At 37.5% G+C, this 24,736-nt stretch overlaps 1 protein-coding gene across 8 annotated transcripts in view; it reads left to right on the forward strand.

Moving 5' to 3' along the window:
- Positions 1–24,736, forward strand: part of RRAS2 (RAS related 2) — an 81,873-nt gene that overhangs the window by 22,066 nt on the left and 35,071 nt on the right. The window contains exon 1 of one of the 8 annotated variants that reach the window (XM_032166545.2): positions 1,964–2,142. The exons of 4 other annotated variants lie outside the window; for them this stretch is intronic. Coding sequence is in view for 1 of the 4 variants with exons in the window: in XM_032166544.1 (XP_032022435.1) it covers positions 12,329–12,376 (48 nt within the window). In the remaining 3 variants the exon portion in view is untranslated. Of the gene's footprint in view, positions 1–1,963; positions 2,143–12,251; positions 12,269–12,296; positions 12,377–22,029; positions 22,048–24,736 lie in introns of those variants that run through there. 3 more of the 8 variants (XM_032166547.2, XM_032166544.1, XM_032166546.2) reach the window with 3 other exon arrangements.

Here is a 24,736-nt window from a genome sequence, read left to right on the forward strand (position 1 = left end):
CCTGAAAGATACTGTGCCACTTCTTCTGATCCCCATGGTTTCTGATGAGAAATCTGCTGTTTTTCTCCTGTAGGTAAGATGTTTTTCCTAGGCTGCTTTCAATATTTTTTTGTCTTTTGTTTTTAGAAGTTTAATTATGATGCGTCTCGGTGTAGATTTCATTGGGTTTTTCCTCTTCGGGGTTTATTCAACTTCCTGAATGTGTAGGTTTATGTCTTACCACATTTGGGAAGTTTTCAGCTGTTATTTCATGTACTTTTTCAGCTCTATTCTCCTTGTCTTCTCATTGTGATCCTCTGATAACATGGAATTTAGATCTTTTGTAACATTCCCAAAGGCTCTTGAGGCTCTGTTTATTTTCTTCAGTGTGTTTTCTGTTTTTCAGATTTGGTAGTTTCTACTGTTGTGCATTCTAGTTTGTTGATTCTTCTGTCCATTCCATTTTGCTGTTAAGACCGTCCACTGAGCTCTTTATTTTGATTATTGTATTTTTTAGTTTTAAGCTCCCATTTGTTCCTTTATACTTCTGTGTCTTTACTGAGACTTTCATTTCTTTGCTGAGACTTTTTTTTTTCATTTGTTTCAAGCTGTTGAAACATTTTTATGGAGACTGCCTTAATATGTTTGCCAGATAATTCTGACATCTTTGTTATCTCGATCTTGGTGTCTATCAATTGTCTTTTTGTCATTTGGTTTGGGATCTTCCTGTTCCTTGGGTTTTTCTTTTGAAATCTGCACATTTTCATATTTTGTTGTGTGGCTGTCTATTTTCTTTAGACTGGGTTAGCTGGCTTTTTTGGATACCACTCTGGCAGGAGAAAGGGAAGTGCTGCCTGGTTACTGTGAGGTAGAGGCAGGTGTCTAGATTCCCTACTCAGCTTCCATTAAGTCCAAAGTGTGGGGACACTCCTTGTTACTGCCTGGTGGGGATGGAAGTCCATTGACACTGCTGGGAGAAGGAGGTTCATACTGGCCAGTTGGGATGAAAGTCTTAGCTCCCCACTTGGTCTTCCCTGACACCATTGCAGTGGGGTGTTGGGGTGCCTCTTTACAGCCTTTTGAGTGTGGGATTCTAGGATCCCCACTTGACCTTCCCTGGTGTGGGCAGAGGTTTTTTCTTTGGTGTCTGGTGGGAGTAGAGCAGTTGTCATCTAAAAGTTTTCTGTCTTGCTGGGACGTCCTGTTCCTGGTCCTTTAGCTAGAGAGAGCATTCTTTTGCTAGGGCTTTTTTTGTCTGTGCCTGTTGGCATTTCCATGTTGCTGGCTTTTTCAGCTCCAACTCCAGGATATATGTTGTAAAAAGAAAACCCAGGAAACTCACCACAGTGTTGGTTTCTTGGATTCCAAAGCGTTGGTCTATATGCCTTCCCTCCAACTTTCAGAGTCTTATGTTTGTCAAGGATTTTTAGTTTTTAGCAGGAGAAATAGGGAAAAGTATGTCTACTCTATCTTTTCAGAAGAAAAAGTTATTTTAAGGGCTTTTTGGTTTATTAAGTAATGTAATTGATGTTTTCTTCTGAAGTTTTGATTTTGTTTCTATTTTTATTTCTCTGCTAGCTCAAAAAATAGATTGATATTTTTATGCCTCATTCAAATTGCAAGTCATTTTGTCATTCACCTTAATTTATGATGAGTTCAGTTCTGAACCTGTTGAGTTTGAGATGCTTCAGGGGCTGCCATAGGAAGGTATATATCCCTTTTTATGATCAGAAGAGAAGTGTTGGTGAGAGATTTAGGTGCAGAGATGGATTTGGGAATGTAAAGTAAGGATTTTTGAAGCTAGTTGGTGTAGATGAGGATCATTCATATTAAGGAGGTCTGCTGGCTCAAGGTGGGACTCTGGAAGCCTGCCATTGAAAGGGACTCTGGAAGAAGAAAAGGAACAAGATGACTGAACAGAACCCACTGGAGAACTAGAGACACAAATCATGTTAGGTATTACAGAAACCAAGAGAAGACAGTTTCAGGAGTGACTTTGAGTGTTCAGCAGGGTCACATGTCTTAGATTGGTGAATAATCTGACGGTGAAAATTGTAAGTTTGGATTCAGCAATGAACAGGTCACAGAGAACAGTGTAGGACTAGAAGCCAGACCACTGGATGGGCAGTCAAGAAAAATGTTGATGGAGGAGAAAGAAGGAAGGTAAGAGCAGAGGTTGGGGCTGGGGCGGTGGTAGTGCAGTGGTGCATGTGAGTGTTTTTAGAAAAAGAAGGTGTCTTGTTTATATGCTGAGGAAAAAGCTAGTACAATAGGGAAGATGTTGGAGGAGGGACAGTTGTCGATGGCAAGGACCTTTGAGAAGGTTGGAGGAGATTTGATTTCTAACTGAAGGATAAAAGATGGGCAGAATAATATACTTTTTTTTTTTTTTTTTAACACTCTCTAGAAGGGTGGGAAGGATATTTATATGGCTATGTTTATGGATGCAGGAGAGTTTTTAGAAACAAGGAAGAACGTGATGGGAGTCCCAGCTAGATAATTTTCTTTGATATGGGAGACAGACTAATCCATTGTGTATGTGTGTGTGTATGTATGGATGCTTTTCAAAAAAGTTTTACCCTCCATCAGTAATTGAATAGGTTACATTATGGATATATCAGAATTATATATATAACTTAATGGATATGATCAACAACAAGAACTGCATTTTAAAAATAAATTTGCTGATGATACAAATAATTCTCATATCTTAAAATGACAGCAAGGTGAGCAGCTGAAAAACAAATCAGTAAACATTTTAAATTGTTAGGTCTCACTGAATAGGAAAAAAAAACCAGGACAAATTAAAACAATAAACCATTTTTAAATTATCAAATTGACACAGATTAATAACAGACTACCGGTTATAGATAAAGTGATGGGAAATGGGCACTCTCATGCTGCTATTGAGATTGGAAATCAACAAGCTGAATTAAATCTTAAATTTCATAAATTTTGACCCAGTAGTTATTTTCCAGGTAACTTTTTCTGATGAAGTAATTTGCTATATGTGCAACAATTTGACTGTTACGTAATCTAAAAAAATTAGAAATCGCCTATGTGGTCAGTAATGAAGATGGATTAAATAATGGTCCATGTCATTAAAATTACTTTTAAAAGACTGGTAAGCAGGAAATGCTCATTAAAAGTAAGGGCGGGGCTGTGTGAGATGGCTGACACCTGCAATTCCAGCACTTTGTGGAGGCAGGTGGATTGCTTGAGTCCAGGGGTGCGAGACCAGCCTGGGCAACATGGCGAAAACCTGTCTCTAAAAAATTTAGCCGGGCATGCTGGCACGTGCCTGTGGTTGCAGCTACTTGAGAAACAGAGGTTAAAGGATCACCTGAGCCTAGGGAAGTCGAGGTTGCAGTGAGCTGTGATCACTGCCACTGCACTCCAGCCTGGGCGACAGAGACCCCGTCTCAAAAAAAAAAAAAAAAAAGGCAGGGTGGGGGTGGGGAAAACAGATTATAAAATGAAAACAGATTATAAAATGAAATTCACAGTACAGCATAGATTTAATTATATATGCATAGGAAAATAGGACACAAGCTAAGAGTGGGCATCCCTAGATGGTGGAATTATGGATGATTTTAATTATTTTTGGTTTTTTCTGTGTCTGGATTTTCTTTATTGAACATGCAATATGTTTATAAGGAAAAGGAATTTTTAAAACTTGAGTTTTTAATCTTAAGGGGATATAATTGGTGTAGTTTTCTAGAGTATAGTTTAGTGTTATTTATCAATAGCCTCGCCTTTTCCTTTGACTTGATAAATACACCTCCAGAGATAAGAACCATAAATATCTATCTACAGTGATATTTATCATGACATGACTTATAATAGTGATATACTAGAATTGTCTTAAATAGACCAATGGTTAAATATAACTCTTTTTTCTAGTGGACTTAAAGCAGATCAGTGTAGCTTATAAAAATTATTTAAGAAATATATATGCCGGGCGCGGTGGCTCACGCTTATAATCCCAGCACTTTGGGAGGCCGAGGCGGGCGGATCACGAGGTCAGGAGATCGAGACCACGGTGAAACCCCGTCTCTACTAAAAATACAAAAAGTTAGCCGGGCGTGGTGGCGGGCGCCTGTTACAAGTCCCAGCTACTCGGAGAGGCTGAGGCAGGAGAATGGCGTGAACCCGGGAGGCGGAGCTTGCAGTGAGCCGAGATTGCGCCACTGAACTCCAGCCTGGGCGACAGAGCGAGACTCCATCTCAAAAAAAAAAAAAAAAAAAAAAAGAAATATATATGATGACATAAGAAGTTGCTTATACTATGATTTACCTGAAGAAAAAATACTTTTTGTGTTATTTTTTAATCTTTAAAATAGATAAAACAATGGGAAGAAATAGAAATTGACCCAAATGTTATGTTTTTCTTTATACTTTCATAAAGTTTTTACAATGGTCTAATTATTTTATAATTAGAAAAAAGTTGTAAATTAATTTGCTAATTGATATAAAATGATATTTACACATTTTTTGGTTTGTATTGTTATTGTTTCCAGGGAAGTCTGATTCTTATTTTTACTGTTGCATTTTTTTCCTTGTATGATTTGTTCATGTCTTTGCCCATTATCTGTTAGTTTACTTGGAAAAGCCTCTGGATATTTTATATTTACTTAAGTTAGTTTCTCTATTGTGAGGTGAAACACACACAGTAGAGTACAACTCAAGATTTTCTCTGTCACTCAAAGCTTAGAAAAGATCATATTTTTACCCTAAAACTTAAAGTATAATAATAAAAAAAGAACTTTTTTTTAAAGATCTGATTTGTAATTCTTCTATTTTCTATTTTCAGATTTTCTTATGTATTGTATCTTCTTTTATAAGGAGTCTGTTTCTTGGCTTTCTGTTTTGCTCCAGTGATAATGTGTGTGATTTTTTTTAGTTGGTTGAAAAACTGAGTGAAATATTTGTGAGTCATTAAAAATGTAACATTTTAACCATGTGATATGTAAAGATGCAAGCAATACAGAGGCTTGTCAATTAAAAAGTAAAAGCTTCCTGTTTACTTCCCATTCTTATTTACATTATTATTAGTAGTAACCACATATGTTAAAGTGTACCTTTTTTAGTGTATTGGCATGTGAGTTTTGAAAAACATACACACTCGTGTAACCATCATTACAAGCATAATATAGGACATTTCTGTCTCTCCAAGAAGGTGCCTTGTCTCCCTTCTTTTTATTCCCATTGTTCAGTTTTGCCTGTTTCTAGACTTTATAATAGAAATTTACAGTATGTAGTCTTTTGTGTCTGGGATGTTTTTGCTTGGCATGATGATTTTGACATTCATCTATGATATTGCTTGTTTCTATAGTTCTTTATTTTATTATTATTATTACAATTTTTGAGACAAGGTCTCACTCTGTTGCTGAGGCTTGAGTGCAGTGGTGCCATCATGGCTCACTGTAGCCTCAACCTTCCCAGGCTCAAGTGGTCCTCCTGCCGCAGCCTCCCAAGTAGCTGGGACTACAGGCACACGCCACCACGCCTGGCTAGTAGTTTGTTCTTTTTTATTGTTTGGTAGTATTTCATTGTATGATGTACCACAATTTGTCTGCTTATTGATAGAACCTTTGGGTTGTTTCCAATGTTCATTAACTGTGAATAAAGCTGCCCCAGACATTGATGTACAAGTCATTTTTTGGACTTACATTTTCATATTGCTTGGATAAATACCAAGTTGTGATTATTGGGTCGTATGGTAAGTGGATGTTTAACAGGTGGTTTCTTATAAAATGGTTGTACCATTTTACATTCCCAGCTACTGGGTATGGAAATTCCAGTTACTCTGGGTCTTTACCAATACTGGGTATTTTAGCCAATCTAGTGGCTGTGCTGTGGTATCTCAGCGTGGTTTTAAATAGCTTTTCCTTGATGACTAATGATATTCAGCATCTTTTTATGTGCCTATTGGCCATTTGTATAGCTGCTTTTATGTGTCTGTGTGTCTTTTGTCTCTTAAAAATTGGATTGCTTTGTGTTACTGAGTTGTAAAGTTTCTTAATATATTTGGAACACAAATCCTTTGTCACCTGTGTATTGCAGATAGTTTCTTCCAGTCCATATCTTGCCTTTTCATTTGTTCCTTCCCTTTTAATACTTACATCCTCTTTCTGTAGTAGACTTGCCAGAACTTTTTTATTTTTATTTTTATTTTTTTAAGAGTTGGGGATCTCCCCGTGTTGCCTAGGCTGGACTTGAACTTCTGGGCTCAAGTGATCCTCCCGCCAGTCTCCTGAATAGCTGGGACTATAGGTGTGCGCCACCATGCCCAGGCCAGAACCTTATAACAAAATAGTTCAAACAAAATGAACACAGTAGATAACCTTGTTTTGTTAACTATTTTTTTCTACATCATGTACAATGGTTTTAAAATGTTTTAGATAAGTTATGTAAGTATCCTATTAGTGTTTTCCTTTAATGTTATTCACAATGTAATTTTACCAGATGCTGTTTTGATATCTGTAGAAATGGATCCTGTTTGTTTTTGTTAAGCCATTACTGTGGTAGGTTAAATCATTAGAATATATTTACTTAGTACACTGAGGGATTTTATACACCATCATTTTACCCCAGTTTCTTGTTTATTTTATTAAGTTGTGTGGGTATTGTGTTTCTTGTTTCCAGTTTCTGGGTTCACAGAAACTTACCAACAATATATTTGACTTGAAAGATGAATTGAGTAGTATGTTCATCTTCATATTCTCCCAGGGCTTTAAATTTTATGTTCTTTAAAAATCTGGATTTAGGGTCAGGCGCAGGGGCTCATGCCTGTAATCCCAGCACTTTAGAAGTCTGAGGCAGCAGGATTGCTTGAGCCCAGCAGTTTGAGGCTGCAGTGAAGTATGATCACGCCAGTGCACACCACCCTGAGCAACAGTGGACTGTCTCTAAAACAAACAAACAAAAAACAAATGAAATTTACCAGTGTTATTAACTATAGTTACTCCTATTGTTGATAAACAGTTTTGTCTATTTCATCCTGTTAATTCAGTTTTCTGTCTCTTGAAATGTAAGCTTTATGTCTAAATACATTTTTCTTCTTAAAAATTTGGTGTGAAAACATTGCCTTAATTAAATTTCTCAACTTATAGCTGTGGTTAAAAGTATCTTATTTTTGTTACAGCCTTTTTTATTCGAATATTTGTATCATCTGAAATTTTTTTTTTTTTTTTTTAGTGTTAACTACATGTCATCATAATGCCTCTGCTTTTTCAGGGAATCTGAAATGATTAAGACATCCCTCATCAGTGGTACTCATTTAAGTTTCTGAGTATGGTGTTCCCTAACCCCAAGGAACCAGTTTTTTGTTTTTTAATTGAAACAGGGTCTCACTCTGTCCTCCAGACTGGAGTGCAGTAGCACAATCATGGCTCACTGCAGCCTCGACCTCCCAGGCCGAAGGGATCTTCCTACCTCGGCCTCCTGAGTAGCTGGGACTACAGGCGTGTGCCACCATGCCCGGCTAATTTTTAAATTTTTTGTTTAGATTGGACCTCCCAAAGTGCTGGGATTACAAGATATAAGCCGCTGAGCCTGGCCAGGAAGCAGTTCTTAAATTATCAGGACTACCAATGAATAGATCCTTGTATTTTTCCTTAAATTATTTTGTTCTGTTTTCCTTTGGGTTTGTTTTCTAAAATCTTAGAATTCATTGCTGTGTTTTTCCATCTTTTAATGAACACATTCACATTACACCGTGAGTACTACATTGAGTCATATGGATATTTGTTAATTTTCTTTTTGATTGTTTCTCTTTTAAGAGATAGGGTCTTACTCTGTGGCCCAGGCTGGGGTGCAGTGGCACAATCATAGCTTACTATAGGCTCGAACTCTTAGGCTGAAGCAATCCATCTGCTTCAGCCCCTTGAAGAGCTAGGACTACAAGCATGTGTCACCACGCCTGGCTAATTTATTTTTATTTTTATTTTTATTTATAGAGATGAAGTCTCACTATGTTGCTCAGGCTGACCTCAAACTCCTGGGCTCAGGTGACTGTCTCACCTTGGCCTCCTGAAGTGTGGGGATTACAGGCGTGAGCCACTGTGCCTGGCCCTGTTTTTAATTTCCTAATTTAAAATGTGTCCTTTCATCATGTGAATTTTTAGTATATATTTAAAATTTAAGTCTTTGTTGATTTCTGCTTTTTTGTTCTATTTTACTTTTGGCATCATGGCCAGAAATTTGCAAGTTTTAGACATTAGTAAAGGTATGTTTTTGCTGTTTACTGCAGGAATCAGATCCAGGTGTTGAGGGGGCCTACAGCTTATATAATTTTGAGGACCCTCTTTTAGGAAAGAAAATACAAGATTATGCACGTGTGAATATTTGTTTAGAATAAGAAAAGGTATCTGTGTACGCGAGGGGTCTAAAAGCCTAACTTAATTCATTTTGTGTTCGATCTATCTCTGCTTTAAAATATATAATTTTGACCCCACGTGGTGGCTTGTGCCTGTAATCTTAGCACTTTGGGAAGCCGAGGCGGGTGGATCACTTGAAGTCAGGAGTTTGAGACCAGCCTGACCAACATGGTGAAGCCCCGTCTTTACTAAAAATACAAAATTAGCTGGGCGTGGGGGCTCATGCCTATAATCCCAGCTACTTGGGAGGCTGAGGCAGGAGAATCGCTTGAACCTGGGAGGCGAAGGGAGGTTGCAGTGAGCTGAGATCGCGCCATTGGACTCCAGCCTGGACAACAAGAGTGAAACTCCATCTCAAAAAAAAATATATATATGTGTGTGTATACATATACATATATATGTATGTGTGTATACATATACATATATATGTATGTGTGTATACATATACACACATATATAAAATTTGGTGTATGTGCTGGGCACAGTTGCTCACACTTGTAATCCCAGCACTTTGGGAGGCCGAGGCTGGCGGATCACCTGAGGTCGGCAGTTGGAGACCAGCCTGACCAACATGGAGAAACCCTGTCTCTACTAAAAATACAAAGTTAGCTGGGCATAGTGGCACATGCCTCTAATCCCAGCTACTCGGGAGGCTGAGACAGGAGAATTGCTTGAACCCAGAAGGTGGAGGTTGCGGTGAGCAGAGGTCATGCCATTGCACTCCAGCCTGGGCAACAAGAGCGAAACTCTTGTTGAAAAAAAAAAAAAAATTGGTGTATGCGTATCGCATCTGCATTAATTTTAGTCATTACTTTGTGCCATTTATGTATTTTTTACTACTTTACATACTATAGCTGTTTTTCTTCTAGTGTTTCTAAGCTTTTACATTGATTTATACTTTTTTGTTGCCTAAATATTATTTTTACTATTGCCTAATGGATTTTAAAATTTTACTATGGCTCTTGCCAAATAAATTTTACCATGTTTGATATTGTTTTTACACATGTCTTCCTGGCTTGACTAAATTCGCTACATTATTTTTTCTCACTCTTTTTTTTTTTTTTTTTTTTTTGAGATGGAGTTTTGCTCTTCTTGCCCAGGGTGGAGTAAAATGGTGCGATCTTGGCTCACTGCAACCTCCGCCTTCTGCGTTTAAGTGATTCTCCTGCCTCAGCCTCCCGATTAGCTGGGATTACAGGCATGCGCCACCACACCTGGCTAATTTTGTATTTTTAGTAGAGATGGGTTTTTCCATGTTGGTCAGGCTGGTCTCGAACTCCTGACCTCAGGTGATCCACCTGCCTCGGCCTCCCAAAGTGCGGGAATTATAGGCATGAGCCACTGCGCCTGGCCATTTTTCTCATTCTTTACTGTTAGCCTTATGTACTTTGTAAGCACTGCAGTGGTAGATTTTATTTTTAAAAAATCCTGTCAAGACTTTTTTTCTCTAACGAAGCCATTTAACTTTGTCACAGCTATATTTGGTCTTAGTTTGGCTTCTTCATATTTTTTCCTCCATACTTTCCTATGTTTGACCTGTGACTTCTAAGAGACAACATCCATTCTCATTACCTGCAGTATGGAAAGAAGTAAATAAAACCTTTTCATCCTTGAATTTTTTTTTTTCTCTATTGAGTTGTTACAGGTGAGAAGTATATATGAATCTGTGAAGAGTTGTTGGAACCTAATTAAATTATGTACTGCACGTTTTTCTTTTTCCCTAAAGCATTTAGAGGCTGGCTAAATAGGGGGAAATTTATATTGTTTGGGTTATGTTGTGTCAATTTTTATTAAAATTCTGGTAGCAGTCATACAAATAACTTGACTTTCACATGAAATCAAGTGAAGAGAAGGGGAGGGTAGAGAAAGACGCTCAGGCAATGTAAGTTTACTAGTGCAAATTAAAAGGCAATTTTGTGGGTACTGATAAAATGCTTCTGAAGGTGACATAATACTTTACTTTTTTAGTGTTAGTAATGGCAAATTGCATTTGTTCTTAAACATTTAGGAAGGGCATGGAATTGTTTTTCTTTCTTTCCATCCCCACTTCCTCCCAATGTGTAAGTAGTAAGATTTTTTCCCCTCCTCTTAACTCTGAAGAAGACAACTTCCTTTATTTTGCATTTTTGGGTGGTGGTTATAGTACTTGTTTTGAGGTTTGACCATCCTCTCTTCAGCTATTTTTATTTTTACACACCACTTGAAGTGAGTACACTCGGTGGTATTTTAACTATGATAATCTGTCAAGAAATTCATGCATGCATATTATGTCTTAAAACTGTTGTTTTAATTTTGTTTAATTGGTTTATGCTATGTCTGCTTCATCTTAGTTTTTAAACAAGTGACTACTTAGTTTTCCACAGCAGAACAGAATAGCAAAATTGTATTCTTAATAGGATTGAAATGTTTGCTTTCTTTTTGATGTTATAAATGATTTAAGATACGACATAGGAGTTTTAACTGCTTGATTGCTCAGTGCCCTGTCCCCTCCTCCTCCCGAATAGAGGACAACATTTTGCTCTTACTGGAACTCTTAATTTTGTCAAGTCAGCTGGAATAAAGATATAGAACTTTTACTCGTTAAAATTGTTTTACCTATTAAACAAATTTCAGAATTGGTGATACTTGTTATTTTATGTTTGTATATTTACAGTCTCTTCTAAAACTTCATTAGCATTAGAAAGCACATATTCCCTGAAATGTTTTAGTATAACAATTTGTGTAGTTGAGTTTAATCTGATATGTATGATAACTTTTTATTTAAAATAAAATCTAGGCATCATGTAAAATAGTTAACAGTGGCATACTTCCTAGCATAGAAATTCAATATACAAAATGCTAAAAATTACACAATAGCAGCAGCATTTTAAAAGCTATATAACAGTCTAGTTACTTGTTGTTTTAAGCTGTCACTATTTGCGGTTTTGTGAAAAATAAATATAGCATTAGGTAAATGCCCTGAGATTTTCAGATTTGCACATATTCTGTGGCAGCCTTCTTCACTACTATTTTTGGATTCCATGCTATGGGATAATGAGGTCACTTTTTAGCACTATTCAAGAAAGAAAACCAAGTTCTCTCAAAGGGATTCCAGTACATGTCCATGTTTTGCTGAATGCTTTTCTGTAATATTCTTAGAGAATATCTTAAATTCAAGGAAGGAGATGAGAGAAGCATAGTGAGATTCCAGACTTGATCCTCCTTCAAAATGCTATCAGTTGCTGCTCATTCCCCAGCCTCTACTCCATTCCACAATTGGACAGTATTTGATGTAATACTTAGAATTTTTACAAATCAAGTAGAAGATACAATGGAAGAAGACACCCCTTTTAGAATAGCATACAAAAAGACTGTACTTCTACACACTTAAAAAATGTGTGTTAAATTTTTTTAGTCTTCCATACAAAATTTTAAAGCAAACTGTTAAATTTTTTTAAGACAAAGACTTAAATAAACAGAAAAGCATACTATATTTTCAGATCTGAAGATTCAGTTTCTTAACAGTGTCAATTCTAATTGTTAATCTACAAACTTAATGACATTCTAAAATAAAAATATTGAAAGGAAGCCGGGCGTGGTAGCTCACGCCTGTGATCCCAGCACTTTGGGAGGCCAAGGCGGGAGGATCACGAGGTCAGGAGATCAGACCATTCTGGCTAACAGGGTGAAACCCCGTCTCTACTAAAAATACAAAAAGCCGGGCGCCGTGGCGGGCGCCTGTAGTCCCAGGTACTCAGGAGGCTGAGGCAGCAGAATGGCCTGAACCCGGGAGGCGGAGCTTGCAGTGAGCCAAGATCGCGCCACTGCACTCCACCGTGGGCGACAGAGCGAGACTGTCTCAAAAACAAACAAAAACCCCAAAACTAAAAGGATTAAAAGAAACCCCCACCAGTGTTACTCTTGCTGAGGTAAGTGCTAGTGCAGGCTCATTTTGTGATAAGACAAGGCGAATTCAAGTAACTTCTCCAATGTTACAAAGCTGGGAAGTGGTGAAGCAAGGCTTTATTTACATCAGGGTAAGTTTGAGGGCTCAGATACGATGATAGCTAACATGCAGTAAGTGTTTATATTATTGTGCATTACCATTCCAGGTGAGGTACTATATATTTTCTCAATTAGAATAGCATCTTAATGTAAAACTTGTGAGGCTATCTTGTGAGAGATAATACAGGCTGTGCTTAGAGATTTATGAACCCTTTATAATCCCTACCCTCAATCTCGCTTTTGTCCACATGCATAAACTAGTTGTCCCAGCATCATTTATTGAGTACTGTTCTATGCTTCCCCTATGATGTGCTCTTCTATTTATATATCAAATTTCATTCATGTGGATTTGTTTTTAGGCCTTCTGTTTTGTTCCATTTGTCTTTTTTTTTTCTCATTCTTGTGTCATTTCCATTCTAAATTTCCTAGAGGGTAGGAAAAGTTTCCCTGCTGTGTTCATTCAAAAATTCATTCAGCACATATGTTGGAGACAACTGCTATGTGCCAGGAACTTTTTAGGTGCTGGGAAAATGGTATTGAGCAAAACAAAAAAATTCTCATGACTCTTACACTTATAAGCAATTTCTTGGCTATTTTCTTGCTTATAAATTTTAGGATCAGCTTGTCAAATTCTATGAAAAACCCAGTAACGTTAAAACAAATTTAAATTGGGTCAGTTAAGGGAGCACTGATACCTTGACAATTCTATCCATGAAGAGAATGCTTTTGCACTCATATACGTTTTCCTTTTTTTTTTTTTTTGGCCTTTGTTTAAAGCTTAATTATTTCTTTCCCTAAAGGTCTAGAATATATTTTTACTAGAGTTAGTCCTGCATATCATGTATTTGCTGTTGCTGTTGTAAATGGTTTGTCTTTCATTTGACTTAAGCTTTCTAACAGCTTTATACAGAAGTGGTATTTTTTTGTTGTTGTTTGTTTATTTTTTGGACCGGTTGAGGGGACTGTGTAGACTTTTATATCCAAATACCTTTCTGAATTCTAATTCCAATCATTATTATGTATATAGTTTCCTGTGCAGATAATCATATCAAATATATTCTTAAAAAATTTGTATACCACTTTATTTGCTTATTAAATTAACTAGGACCTCCAATGTAGTGTTGAATAAATACGGTAATAGTAGACATACACACTTGTTCTTGATTTTAATGAGTTTCACTGTAAAAAATGTTGTTTGCTATACTTTTTTTTTTAAGACAAATGTGACATTTTCTTATCATTTTTCCGTATCTCTAATTGTGTTTTTCTTTAGTCTGTTCATATGGTGCATTATATTTATAATTTTAAAAAAGTCAATATATTCTGTTCCTGAATTTCTGGGATATATTGGTCATAATGTATATTTTTGTTTATGTACTGTTGGATTCTGGATTCTGTTTGTTAATATTTTGCATATGGACTCTTTTCATGTATGTTTATTAGTGAAATTGGCCTGTAATTTTTATTTTTTAATAATGTTCTTGTCTGGTTTTGGTATCCAGATTATATTGGCCTCATAAAATGACTTGGGGGTGTATTTCCTCCTTTTCTATTCTCTGGAAGAATTTGAGTGATACTGGATTTACTCGTTTCCTGAAAGTTTGGTAGACCTTGCTTTTACAACTTTTAAACCTAGTTTGTGTGTGTGCCGGTGGGGGGAAGAGGGGGAAGTTTATTTTTTCTTCCTTTATTAGTCATAGTGCTGTTCAGGCTTTCTAATTATCCTTTTTTTTTTTTTTTTTTTTTTGAGACAGGGTCTTGCTCTGTCCATCCAGGTCGGAGTGCAGTGGTGTGATCTCACTTCACTGCACCATCCACCTCCCAGACTCAAGCAATCCTCCTACCTTAGCCTTCCAAGCAGTTGGGACTACAGGCACATGCCACTATGCTTGGCCTAGTTTTTTTGTTGTTGTTTTGTTTTGTTTTTGTAGAGACGAAGTCTCACTATGTTGCCCAGGTTGATCTCAAACTCCTGGGCTTCAGTGATCCTCTCATCTCAGCCTCCCAAAGTGTTGGCATTACAGGTGTGAGCCACTACACCCAGCCTTCTAATTATTCTTGAATCAATTTTAAGTTTGTATTTTTCTAGGCATATGTCCATTTTGTCTGTGCTTCATATTTATTGCATAAAGTTGTTCATAGTATTGTCTTTTAAATGTCTCCTCTAGCTATTGTTATGTTCACTATAGTCTGTCCTTTAGTTCTCCTTAGCAGTGTTTGAAGAGATACGCTTTTTAGTCCATCTATTGAGTTTTTACCATTAGGTTATATTTTTTATTTCCATAAGTTCTGTATGTTTCCTCTTAAGATCTTAGTGGTCATTCTTTTACTTTTTATTTTTTAAATTCACATTTGTCTTGATTGGATTGATGGTCATTTTTTATAGCCTCTTGCTCACTTGTTTGTGATTTCATTTATTTTTAACGTTTAATCCGGAATCTTGATGGGTATGGCTGATAAAATTTTAACAATGGATGTTATGTACTTCCCTAATAAGTTCAAGATAAATTAGATTTAACTACTTTAACACATAGATATAGATCTGGATTGCTGTATTTAGCCAATAACATACGTATTACAGAGGAATTACTTGATGGATGATTAAGGTTTTCTTAGGTAAATAATTTGGAAAAAATACTATTTGTGGGAAATATAACATAGGAAGAAAGAAATTAAACATCAAGGAAGTGAAGCAGGAAATGGTTGCTAGCTGTGTCTTCCTAGATGGAATGTGTTTGTATAGCATTTGATACCTCTTTGTGGTTTTTTTTTTTTTTTTTTTTTTTTTTTTTTTTTTTTGAGACAGAGTCTCCTCACTTTGTCACCCAGGCTGGAGTGCAGTGATGCTATCTCGGCTCACTGCAGTCTCAACCTCCTGCACTCAAGTGATCCTCCTACTTTAGCCTCCCAAGTAGATGGGACTACAGGTGCGCACTACCACACTGGGTTCTTTTTTTTTTTTTTGTATTTTTGGTAGAGATGGGGTTTCACCATGTTGCCCAGGCTGGTCTCAAATTCCTGCCCAGGCTGGTCTCAAATTCCAAGTGACCCACCTGCCCCTGCCTCCCAAAGTGCCAGGATTACAGGTGTGAGCCACTGTGCCCAGCATATTTGATATTTCCTGATAGCAGTTATCACCTATTTGGTTGGGTATATTTGTCTTGATAGATTGTGATCTCTTTTGGGGCAAACACTTTTATTGGTGGTGTTTTGTGTTTTAGGCAGTGTCTAGCATAGTAACTGTTAAATAGTATATAGTCAATAGATTTATTATAGCTAGGTAGATAGGATTGTAAAAGTACTAAACAAAGTTCAATTGTAGTTAATTATAATGAACTAATCATTGTCATATGATTACAGTACAAGGAATTATACCAGAAGCCACTAATAACTAGATCTGGATTAAATATACCTTTTAAATGTGTTATTGGGTTCAAAAAAACCAAACACATTTTCAAATGTTGTCTTCACTTCACTCAAACAAGGGTGAGCTTAAATGGAAGCAGGGGGGCATTTAGTGATAAAAACACAGAACAGGCAAAATTTCAGAAATGGATCAGACTTTCAATTAGAGACTGAATTTTTAGCCGGCAACAAGCCCCAGGGATGGTGGAAAGGGAGCCAAATCTGATAGTTCCTTTATTAAGAAGGATCCATCCAACCTGGCTAGAAGTGGTCATAGGTAGGCTAAAGTGGTCTTAATAGGTAAACAGCTCCCTTGCTCTCCCCACTCCCACTTGCTCCTGGATGATCAAACACAAAACACAAGACGTGGCAAAGATAATAACAAATGTAGCCCCCAATCCCCAACCCCTATACAAGAACTTCAGAAGTTTTGACAATTTTTGATCATTCTTTTAAGTGAGTATGAAGAATGAGGGACTTGAGTGCCATCCTTGTAGAGTTAGTTCCCTTCCCTGTCCCATCACCATTTCACCAAGGGAAATTTACTGAGAGCACCTAAAATTTGCTGTTGACTAGTCATGTTAGGGGAAGGAAGAATGGTATAGACATAAGATTTTAAAATATTGACGTGCGTCATGTGTTTACTTGTTTGCAATTTTTTTTTTGAGATGGAGTCTCGGTCTGTTGTCTAGGCTGGAGTGCAGTGGCCGATCTTGGCTCACTGCAACCTCTGCTTCCCAGGTTCAAGTGATTCTCCTGCCTCAGCCTCCCAGGTAGCTGGGATTACAGGCACCTGCCACCACACCCAGCTAATTGTTGTATTTTTAGTAGAGATGGGGTTTCACCACGTTGGCCAGGCTGGTCTTGAACTCCTGACCTCAGGAGATCTGCCCACCTCGGCCTCCCAAAGTGCTGGTATTATAGGCGTGAGCCACTATGCCCAGCCATTTGCAATCATTTTTTAAATTGCTGTGTTACTATAAAAATTAACATTTTTATAGTTTTCCCACATTTTACTGCATACTACTTTATATGACTTTATGATTGTTAGGTTCTTAAACAATGAATTTTGACTTAAATTCTTTTTATTTTTACCAATCCGTCCTATTTAAAATAAATTGACAGTATGTTTAATATCTTTCAGAAAAGTTCCTTCCCTGTGCTTTTATTTTAACCAGTTTTAGCTAATGTTTTTGCACAACCTTTTCTAAAAGCAACAAATAATTGATTAAGGGGAATCTCTGGGCTAAGCTGAAGCTTAACTCTGAAAGCTGTGTTAATGAGTTTCCATAGGAAAAACTGTTTGCTGCTTTTATTTTGTTTATAGATTGAAATTAGCTAAATGAAAGAATAAGTAAATGAGAGCTGCTTAAGTTAAGATGTCCATTAAAATTTTTTGTCTTGATTAATTTCCCGTCTCAGAGTCAATTGATCTGGCTTTTGGTACTGAGGACGTGACTCTAGACAAGCATGCAGTCATTCTAGGTATACTGCTATTTGAAAAAACAGCTTTAAAAAGATGTTAGAACCTGGGAAAAAAGATCTTGCTCTCTTGTGGTTTCACAGGATGCCAAAGGTTTAGTTGCTTGTATGTTTCACTCAATTGCTTTGTGTTCAATGAATAAAATCAGCACCGTGCATTAGAACTTTGCAGACTCACTGCAAAGGAAATAGCAGGAGGTAAAGTGACCTCAAATAAATGTGGCTTTTTTTGTGGGGTGTGGTGGGTGGGCAGTGCTACAACTAAATAAACAAATTGAATCTTGCAGGAAGAAAACCTTTAACTCATCTTTATACTCTCTCATGGTGACATTTTTCTTCTGCTATCATTCCCATTCTTTAAACATTTTTAGAATGATTAGTTCATTTTAAACATGTAACATAGCTACAGTTGAGTTGTTTAGTTGTTTTATAACATATGTTTTTCGAGTCCATCAGTAAACTGGAATTATAATCTTGTTTTTGTTGTTTTGATCACACAACTTTTCTGCACTCTGAAAAATACAACTGATACTTGCTTCTCTTCACCAAAAGTCTTTTAGGTAGGTTTATCACCTTTTATCAGTTGAGTGAGTAAGATATTTTGAAAATATTTTACAGGGGAAGTAGGAGAAATTCTCCGTCATGTATGGTAAACTTGCAGTTATCTGTGCTCTTAGAAGACAGAGGGAACCTGAATAGTTAATATAATTTTTATTGCAGTACAGGTTTTACTCACATACCTTGGAAAAAGCTTCTTTTCCTGCTTAGCATTATTGCCAAATGTCAGGATTGACGGAGGTGTATGGAGAGACGGATTTGAGAAAACCTGGACATTTTACTCCATGAATCTAGAGAAAGCAGGGGCAATACATTTATTTTTGTTTTCTGAAGGTAGCTCTCATTGTAATGATGTAATTTGGGGCACAGAATTGAGCCAGACTGCTGGGAATCAATTTCTGCTCCATGCTTACTAGCCTTGTGACTGGGCAAGTTACTTAAAGTCTTTCTTCACCTGTACTCTTTCCTCACCTGTATGATGGAGACGATAATAAGACCACCTCCTTCATGGACTGTGAGGTTTCATTGAATTAATATGGTAAAGCACTTAGTGCCTGACGCATAGTAAATGATAGCTGTATTGTTGCCAAGTCAGTAAATGTGAGTCAAAGTATACAGATACGTTTCCCTGAAGGAATTTGAAGTTTAATACTTAATTTTTGTAAAAGTCTGATTTATATTTACTTTTGAATAGTCCGAAGTGGGGACTGAAAGAATGTACAAAATGTCCATGTTTGGGTTATCTTTCCTAAACACTCTGCCTTCCTCAGGGAACATTTCTTCTGTCTCAGCTGTTCCACTGCCCTGCTGAGCTGGAGTGACTACAGCACTGGGAGACACAGGTAGTGCTGCACCTAGCTGGGCTCAGGAGCCTTGCTGTGAGAGAAGGGTTTTATTTTTCTTATCAGGATACTTAATTGAATAGGTGCCATCTCATCCCTGGGCACTCAAGGTTTTTTGTTTGTTTGTTTGTTTTTGAGACAGAATCTCGCTCTGTCGCACAGGCTGGAGTGCAGTGGCATGGTCTCAGCTCACTGCAACCTCTGCCTCTCAGGTTCAAGTGATTCTCCTGCCTCAGCCTCCCAAGTAGCTAGGACTACAGGCATGCGCAACTATGCCCTGCTAATTTTTGTGCTTTTAGTAGTTAGAGATGGGGCTTTTCCATGTTGACCAGGCTGGTCTTGAACCCCTGACTTCAGGTGATCCGCCCGCCTTGGCCTCCCAAAGTGCTGGGATTACAGATATGAGCCACCACGCCCGGCTGCACTCAAGTATTAAAAGAAGTAAACATCCATATAGGATTTATTAGGATAGTTATTCATTTGACAGGTATTTCTCTAGGGTTTACACATAGCAAAGCCTTCAGGATTTTGCGAAGACAGGATTTTCTTTTCCTGTATAAAGGACAGCTTTAGTCCTAACAGTGAGGGGAGATAGCATGAAAATGATTCCTTTGTTCTTCCTGCTCCCTCCGTTTGCAAATGACCTGATTCTCTTTTAGAAATGTGGCTTATTTTACAGTTGTCCTCTTCATACATTTATTTATTTACTTATTTAGAGACAGAGTCTCACTCTGTTGTCCAGGCTGGAGGGCAGTGGTGCAATCGTAGCTCAACTCAGCCTTGCACTCCTGGGCTGAATCGATCCTCCCGCCTTGGCTTCCTGACTTGCTGAGATTACAGATATGAGCCACTGTGCTCAGCTCCCCTTTGTACATTTAGAGTTTGCAATGATTTGTTTTGTAGGGAAAGATCAAGAGGAAAAACTAGTAAGTTCACTCATCATCTGCTTCTTGTTGATAGAGGCTACATGTCTTAAAAGTAATTACCTTTGAATTTTGTTTCCCAAATAATTTAGTGAAATGTCAATATGAATTCATCTTGCCTTTTAAGATTTTATTTTATTTTGAGACGGAGTTTCGCTCTTGTGGCCCAGGCTAGAGTGCAATGGCGCGGTCTCGGCTCACTATAACCTTTGCCTTCCGGGTTCAAGCGATTCTCCTGCCTCAGCCTCCTGAGTAGCTGAGATTACAGGCACCCGCCACCACACCCGGCTAATTTTTGTATTTTTAGTAAAGATGGGGTTTCACCATGTTGGCCAGGCTGGTCTTGAACTCCTGACCTCAGGTGATCCACCTGCCTCGGCCTCCCAAAGTGCTGGGATTACAGGCGTGAGCCACCACGCCCGGCCTAAGATTTTATTAATACAGATATTCTGCATCTTTACAGGTCTGTCTTGCATTTTGCAAACACATCTGTTCTTGGTAAGATGTATACGTTTTGAATTCTCTTCTTCCATGACTTGGTTGATTGAGAATCTGTGGAACTCCCCCCAACACCTATAAGGGTAGCAGTGTTAAATGGCAGTACATTAATATCTATGCCTCCATAGTACCTTTTTCTAAATTTACTCTTACCACACAGAAACTATAGTATCTCCTTCATTCTAAAGCACACATTAAAAAAATTTCTTATTTTAATGCCTCTGTAATTAGGCGCATTTTCTAATTGATGTCATCCTTCCGTCAACAAAAGTGGTTATTTGTTTTCTTGTCTTGCCTCCTACTTGACTATAAGTAGACTCCTTGAAGGCAGGAACTGATAGTCATTTATTTTTGTTATTTCCAATGTCTCATTTGCAGTAGAACCCGAAGTTTGGTGAAGTACAATGTAACAATTTTCAGGATATCTTAATAAGTGTTAGTTGAAATGAGAGTTTCATCAGGACACTGTTTTTGGATTGTTTTGAAACAGGGTCTTATTCTGTCACCCAGGCTAAGTGCAGTGGTGTGATCATAGCTCACTGCAGCCTTGACCTCCTGGGCTCAAGCAATCCTCCTGCCTCAACCTCCCAATTAGCTAGGACTACAGAGGTGTACCACCATGCGTGGCTTTATTTATTTATTTATTTAGTAAGTAGAGATGGGGTCTTGCTATGTTGCCTAGGCCAGTCTTGAACTCCTGGGCTCAAGCAATCTTCCTGCCTTAGCCTCCCCAAGTTCTGGGATTATAGGCATGGGTTGCCGTACCTGGCCTCATCAGGATACTTTTGCAGGGGGAGATGTAAAAAATGTAAAAAGGAGGGCCTGGAAAATGCTAATATAAATAGTTAAATGCTATTCCTACTTTTCCCTCCTTTGTACCCCTTCTTTCTCTTTTGGTTGATTCTTTTCGGACTGATGCATACCTCACCAAGAAAGCATTGGTTTTAGCAGATGTGAGTGAAGTAAAAAGACTAAGAATTTTATATTTTTATTTATGACAGGCTATTTTTTGAGCATCTTTTGGATATTGCACTGTGCGATTGTCACTTTCCATTATGTAAATGAGGAAACAGTCAAATATGTTCAGAGACATAAAATTTTAGTCCAAGATGGTGGAAGAAGGACCAAACTTCCTGTTAGGGGTTTCTGATCTGGGCTTTCTGCTTTAAAATAATTCTCTTCTGAACTACATTTTTTTTTGTTCTTTTTAGTTTAAAATTAATATTTTTTAATAACTGTGGTTTTGAGACTGAATTTTTACATTCTTCTCACAGTAAATGTTTGCTTAAAAAGGTGGAGTTGATCTGGTCTCCCTTTATCTTGCCTCTGAGTACCCTAAAATGTGGATTTAATTTTAGTGCTAGAAACTGTTTAGTGGGTCTAGTTGTTTTCGTTAATTAAATTTAAGCTTTTACATGTGGGTGATTAGAAAAGTCTTATCCAGAACCTCAGTTGGCATTTTTTAGAAATGACTGCCATATAGTTTTTTTTTTTTAAGTAGACTTTAAGAACTTTAGATTTACAGAAAACCTGAGAAGATAGTATAGGAAGTTCCCATATATCTGTCACCCAGTTCCTCTATTGTTAACACGTATGGTACATTTGTTAGAATTAATGAACCAATGTGGATACATTATTATTAGCTAAAGTCTATACTTTATTCAGGTTTCCATAGTTTTTACCTAATGTCCTTTTTCTGATCCAGGATCCCATCAAGATAACACATTACATTTAGTTGTCATGCCTTCTTAGGCTCCTCTTGGCTGACTTTCCTTGTTTTTGATGACCCAACTATTTTGAAGAGTACTTATTAAGTATTTTGTAGAGTGCCCCTCTATTGGAATGTGTCTGGTGTTCTTCTCATGACAGGTGTAGGGTTATGGGTTTTGGGGAGGAAGACCACAGAGGTGAAGTACCGTTTTCATCACATATCAAGAGTACATGCTGTCAGCCTGATTTGTAACTGTTGATGCTGACCCTGATCATCTGGCTGAGGTAATGTTTGTCTGGTTTTTCTCCTATGAAGTTACTCCCTGCCCCAACCCTTTTCCATGTTGTATTCTTTGGAAGGAAGTCATTATGTGCAGCCCACACTTAGGGAATGAGGATGCTGTCTAATTTTGAATAAACATTTAAATAGTAGAGGCTTAGTTTAAAAATTTACCTGGAGTTAGTGAGACTTTTGCTTTTTATAACAAAAACCATCGCTATTTAAATGAAATATTAAAACATGTGCTTGCGTTTGGCTGGGCGTGGTGGCTCATGCCTGTAAATCCCAGCACTTTGGGAGGCTGAGGCGGGCAGATCACTTGAGGCCAAGAGTTTGAGACCAGCCTGGCCAACATGGTGAAACCTGGTCTACTAAAAATACAAAAATTAGCCAGGCGTAGTGGCGCGTGCCTGTAGTCCCAGCTACTCAGGAGGCTGAGGCAGGAGAATCACTTGAACCCGGAGGCGGAGGTTGCAGTGAGCCGAGATCGCACCACTGCACTCCAGCGTGGGCGACAGAGTGAGACTCCATCTCAAAAAAACAAAAACTACAAAAAAACCATGTGCCCGCATTCAAAGATTTGGTTTGGCAATAATTTTCAAGCTATTTTTCATTCTCAGTATTTCAACATTTGCTATCACATGGCAGCTGTTAGATGTTCCTCTTTATTTTATGGCATCTAATTGATAATTATTTTTTGAAAAAAATAATGGAAATGTGGAAGAACATTAGTCAAGAGCTCTTGAATAAAATTTGTTAATATTTTGTTCTGCATCTATTGCTTTTCTGCACTTCTTATTTCTGCATATATTATTTCTAAAATTGAGGATTTGGTTGATATGTAAATTATGATTAGAGACCAGAACAGTTTAGGACCCAAAATGATCAAGGGAAAGCACCTCGCTGGAAACCCCCATGACAATAAAACTCTCCTTGTAGTTCCCATTTGTACGTTTCAATTATAAGGCTTATGTTAAAATTAGATCAGAATTTCCATCATAGACTCTCAATTTCATAGTTGTGTGAGTGCCATATAAACCTAATTGTAAACAAAGGCATTTAATGATGGGCATTATTTGAACAATTTAAGATCAGGTTATTTAGCTCACAGGCTAGAAAATACGTGTCTAGTTTCACATTTTAAAGTTGAGAGATTGTGAAGATGGGCTTTGGTTCTAAAGGTGAATTTTATAATTTTTTCTAATGATTTTCCAGATTTTCTACGATGAAGATGTGTTGTTTTATAACATAATAAATTAAAACTACTTGTTAAATTCTTTTTTCTTTACTGATTACTCTTGAGACTTACTACATTGTAAACAAATGACTGTTTTAGCTGTGTATGTTAATTTCCTAGGTCTGCTGTAACAAACCACCTCAAATTTGGTGGTATAAACAAGGGAAATTTATTTTTTCATAGGTCAGAACTCCAAAATCGAGTTGTTGTCATGCTGGTTGATTCTGGAGTCTGAGGAAGAATCATTTCCATGCCTCTGTCCTGGCTTCTGGTGCTTATCAGCAGCCCTTTGTGCTCCTTGGCTTGCTTGTGGATGCATCCCTCCAATCTCTGCCTCTGCCTTCATGTGGCCTTCCTCTCTGGGTTATTTTCTGTTTTGCATCTCACCCTCCTTTCTCTTATAAGGACAACAGTGGTTGGATTTAGGTCCAGGGCCATTTCACCTTAATTATAACTGTAAAGACCCTATTTCCAAATACGGTCATATTCATAGGTACCAGGCATTAGGAGTTGGATATATCTTTTTTGGATGCCACCATTCAAGCCACTACAGTGAGCAAGCCTCTTCCTGCATTTGCAAATAAGCACTATGGAAGTACTTTTACTAAATGGAATAATAGCTATAGAATCTGACCTATATTATATGTATATAAATGTGATTCAGAGTTTAGTTACATGTTTACTTTCTTTTCATGTGGTTTACAATTGATGTGGCATTCTTTTGCTATGAAATTAGGCTGAGCACATATAGACAAGCTATAATTTGTGTCTCTAAATGATGTGAGCAGGGTCTTAAATTCTGTGAACTTGTGCTGTTTAGCTCTTGACTTTTTTAACCTACATACTTGGGTATTTTTATAAATAAATGTTTATATATATGGTTCCTTTTGATATGAATCATGTTTGTCTCCACATAAGAGTTTAAAATTATCCCTAGCGATCTAGTCTGATTTAAATTTGTGTGCCATAAGAAGAGATTTTATAAAAACTGAGAATTGCTGGTAGAATGAGGTTAAGTAATCAAAAGTAAGATGGGTCGTCCTTGGTGTGAATAGACAGCCACTTTCAGAGAAGTGTTGGCCCAGACTCTAGGCATGTGGTTTGGAGGGAATCTCTGGTTGAGAGCATTTGCTGCTGCCTCTTTCTCATTTTGAGATGAACATGATGAGGAATTTAGTTCTTCGTATTATTAGGAAAGTAAAACAACAGTGATACAGGTGTAAGATTGCTTTTTTGAATTTTATTGTGCTATAGACCTATATGTCTTCACTAAAACATAGCTCCACAAATGCCAGAACTGGCTGGGTGCAGTGGCTCACACCTGTAATCCCAACACTTTGGGAGTCCTAGGTGGTAGGATCACTTGAGGCCAGGAGTTGATGACCAGCCTGGGGAACATAGTGAGACCTCATCTCTACAAAAAAAATGAAAAAATTAGCCAGGCGTGGTGGCATGCA

This window comes from Hylobates moloch, unplaced genomic scaffold (assembly GCF_009828535.3).
Source record: "Hylobates moloch isolate HMO894 unplaced genomic scaffold, HMol_V3 SCAFFOLD_11, whole genome shotgun sequence".
NCBI classification, from domain to species: Eukaryota; Metazoa; Chordata; class Mammalia; order Primates; family Hylobatidae; genus Hylobates; species Hylobates moloch.